General features: G+C 43.0%; 1 protein-coding gene across 1 annotated transcript; it reads right to left on the reverse strand.

The window, feature by feature from the left end:
* Positions 1 to 3,064: 3,064 nt before the first annotated feature.
* On the reverse strand, positions 3,065 to 3,400 carry SMIM34 (small integral membrane protein 34). Its single transcript, XM_058523361.1, has one exon. It carries the CDS (start codon positions 3,398 to 3,400, stop codon positions 3,065 to 3,067), a length of 336 nt encoding a protein of 111 aa, XP_058379344.1.
* Between the last annotated feature and the right edge of the window lie 502 nt (positions 3,401 to 3,902).

A 3,902-nucleotide genomic window follows, 5' to 3' on the forward strand; every position in this document is an offset into this window, starting at 1 on the left:
TGCAGATCTCTTCCCCACTCTCTGAACTGAACACTTACGCTGTGGTGCTGGCACGTTCTCTATTAGTCCAACTACATGGGGTTTGCCAAGGCAGAGGTTAATTGCTCTGTGCTTGAGCATTTTAGATTTTGCACAAAAAATCCATAATACTTGTTACTGTGTCCCACCAGTCTTGCTCAAAATGGAGCCTATACAGATGCAGTTCCCATCCAAGAACGCATCTGCCAGGCAAACTCTCGGACCAGCTCCCCAGACCGTGGGTGAAGTTGGATCAAGCAACAGTTAGGTGGCCTGGAAAAATGTCCTTGGATCTCATGTAACTATGTCTAGGTGTCAATGGGAAGACAGTGGCTCTTCCTCCCTAGGAAACACCTTTGGAGCCAGTCCCTGAACCCCTTGTCTAACATGACAAGCCCTCCTTGGGGTTTCCATAGCAGTTTATTGACAGAATCAGGGGTTGGGGATCAAATAGAACAGATTTCACTGAATGCTCTTTGAGAGGTCAAGCAATGAGAAATCTCATAAGTGATCAGTGAGCCGACATGAGAAGCATACAAAATCTGTTTTCCCTATAAATACAAAAGTCCTATAAATATAAAAACTTTGATGAAAGAAATATCTCAACTTACCAGATCACATAACTTCTCTTTTCAAATTCCACTCCAAAGCCCACTTCCTTCAGGAAATTATTTATCCAGTGGTATCATTTAGGATATTTTTGGTTGAGGGGGACAGAAAGCCTACCTCTAATGGACTTAACAAAGGGAATTTATTGGCTCACAAACTAAAACAGTCCTGTGGTAAATCAAGATTTTGGGCACAGTTTGATCAGGACTCTAGTTTCTAGAATTTTCTCAGCTCTCCCCTCTATGTTGGCTTTTGCCCTCAAATTGGCTTTTCTCATGGTGGCAAAATGGCTCCAGCAATTCCAGATCTGTGTTTAACACCATCCAGAGTGAGAGAGAGTTTTTGTGTCCCAGAATTCCCCTTTAAAGTCTTTCAGGTCATTCTGATGGGGTTGTCTTACTTAGGTCATGGGTCCATCTTGGACCAGATCAGTGAAGCCGGGAGATGAAATGCACTGATTGGATTAACCTAGGTCTCTTATTTCAGCCCGTGAACTGGTAGTAGTTTCAGCTCCCTTAGAGCCATATTGATCCCCAAACGCAAATTAGGGGCTGTTGGATTAAGCAAGGGGGAAATGCATGCTGGGAAAGCAACCAACAGGAGAGGATCATATCTTCAGATTCACTTAAGTTCTAACCTTTCACTCCCATTTTAATGCATTCTGCATTCTTATTAACTATGGAATACATTTTGTCTATCTTTGTGTCTTCTATTTTGTCCTTCTCTATAAGCATCCCAAACAAATGGATGAAGCCCAGCCCTAACTATATAAACAAACCAACGTCTCATTTTGTTGGAGAACCTGTGAGAGGACGATGTAGACAATATGAAAAGAAAAATACTTGGAAGTCTATCTCATCTTCCAAAAACAAAAGCTTGGGGTTTAATTTTGACCTTTATGAAATCACAGGGCTGGTTGTCTACCACTGTCTTCAGACAGGGAAAAAATATTTCATTTGTAGTCCGGGGAACATCTCTAAAAGCCAGACCAGTTGAACTTCACAGACGTTGGAACAAAATATAATTTTTCTCTTTGCCTGCTGAAAGTCGCTTGTAGAAATTCAGCTAATCACAATTGCTCTAAATTAATCAGTCATCTAGGCAAGATCTTATTTCTTTTTTAGGCAGAGACGAGTATATAAGTAACTGATATTTGTAAAACATTTGAGTGAATCATACGATGGCTAATGTAACAAAACCCAAAAGTGACTGTTCTGTCTACATGTAAAACTTGAATCTCATGGACTTGATTCAGAGCACAAGTCATCAACTGTTATAGGTTCTCCTGTAGAACAAGTTAATACAGCCATTGCTTACAGACAAATTGCCAGTGGACTAGTTGTTTCCTAGTCCACAGTAGCATCACCACCACCACCATCAACATTAACCACTCAACACCAGCATCATCAACATCACCCATCAACCCATTACCACTATCACTACATGAACCATCACCACCACCACCAACATCAACCACCACCACCACCACTAATATCAACACCACCATCAACATATACCACCACCACCATCAACATCAACTGCTACCAACAACACCACCACTAGCAGCAACCATCACTACCATCGCCACGAACCCCAATACACCATCAGCATCAATCATCATCTCCACCACAACAAGGCTTATGTTCATATATTTATTTTACTTTTCAAAATACATTCATGTGCACGATCTCATTAGCTCTTATCTACTTTGTAAGATTGGCAGAATTGGCACCACTATTCTCACTTCGCCTGTATGGAAACTAAGGTCCAGAGAGGTGAAGTGGTGTGTGCAAGGACACCAAAGTGGTCGATAATCAAACCCAGACTAGAGTTTGGTTCTTCTGACTCCAAAACTAATACTTTTTCTCCAGTGGACCCCACCTTCTCAATGAAAATGAAGAACCTCTGAATAACTTCTGATATTAACAACTTTGGTTGTATATTCCAGTCAAAGTCTTTAGAATGAATGGTCCTTTGGGACCAGATATTCCAACCTTCGTGTGTTCCAGGTGAGCCACTAGCCTTTCAAAATTCATGTGACCCCCTAGAAGTTGAGTTTTCATCCAGGGCATTAAACTCCAAATTCAGCCTTCTTTCCATGACAAGAGGCCTTCTTCAGGTATACCTCAGAGTTGCCTAGATTCCTCTGAGAACACTGGGTACCCCACACCCTTCCCTGGAGCACAAGCTTTTCCAGTGAAGGGTGAATATGACTAGAAGCTGCGGTCCCTGCTCTCTCTTCAAAGTGCCAGAAAGCCTAGAAGGAAACAGGATGCTGGCTTTTGGTTACACCCCCATCAGCCAGGAGAGCCCATGGCTTGGGCACTCTTCCAGCCCCACTCAAGGGCTCCACTCTTCTCTCAAGGTTCCAGGTAAACCTGAAGCTGCTCCCCCTGCAAGAAGGTTGGCCCCTATGGAGGCCCGCTTGCCTTGACTTTCAAGGGATCCCTTGGATTTCGGTTTGCGGCCCGCTGTTTCCACACTTTGGCCCCAGGCTGGCCTGGTTGGGCTGCACGACAGCTCTGTTGCTAATGGTCAGTGTGGAGCGTTTGGCTGCCTTGCTCTGGAGCCCTTTCTTTTTGAGTTCAGAAGTCAAATTTGAGTAATAAATATCTTCCAAGGATTTATCATTCTTTCTAAGGATGTTGCTGGCCAATAGGAAAAGGAAAACCACTCCATAGATGCCAAAGATGGTGAGGATGTACCAGGTGGCACTGGTCCCATCTGGAAGCTTCAGGACCCTGGTAGAATTGGTGCTGTTCTTCCCTTCCATGTGGACCCTCAGCAGGTACCCAGGGCAGGGCTGGCCTGGGTCTAGTTGGGGCCTCCCGGAGAGTCCACTTGATCACTGAGAAACAGAGAGGTCCAGATGAGACCCACCATCCAGGGTTGAGGGCTGCCTGGCCAAGCCAATGACAGTGTGTCCTCACATCAGTGGGAACATGGGACTGCTTAAAGAGGCCCTCTTTGTTGAATGGGCAGGAGCCTGACAATATATATGTCAATATATTCTTAAAAATCAAAAGAATTTAAGACATCAAGTTCTTGAATAGGAGATGCAACATCATAAAGATGTCAATTGTCCCTAAAATAATCTATATAAGTAACAAAATTGCAATAAAAATATCAGTAGAATTTCTTTGTGAAATAGACAAACTATGCATATTGAAAAATCAACTGTCAAGATTAATTACGAAAAATCTAAAAAAAAGAGTGATGAGTGGGAATTAGCCAATGCAGAAATTTAGAACTGGCCAGCCATAAAAAGTAATTTA

The sequence above is a fragment of the Diceros bicornis genome, chromosome 27 (assembly GCF_020826845.1).
Source record: "Diceros bicornis minor isolate mBicDic1 chromosome 27, mDicBic1.mat.cur, whole genome shotgun sequence".
Classification (NCBI taxonomy): Eukaryota; Metazoa; Chordata; class Mammalia; order Perissodactyla; family Rhinocerotidae; genus Diceros; species Diceros bicornis.

What these genes read in the sequence shown, in the direction of transcription:
- SMIM34 (XM_058523361.1), bottom strand. Translation starts at nt 3,400, where the DNA reads ATGGAAGGGAAGAACAGCACCAATTCTACCAGGGTCCTGAAGCTTCCA.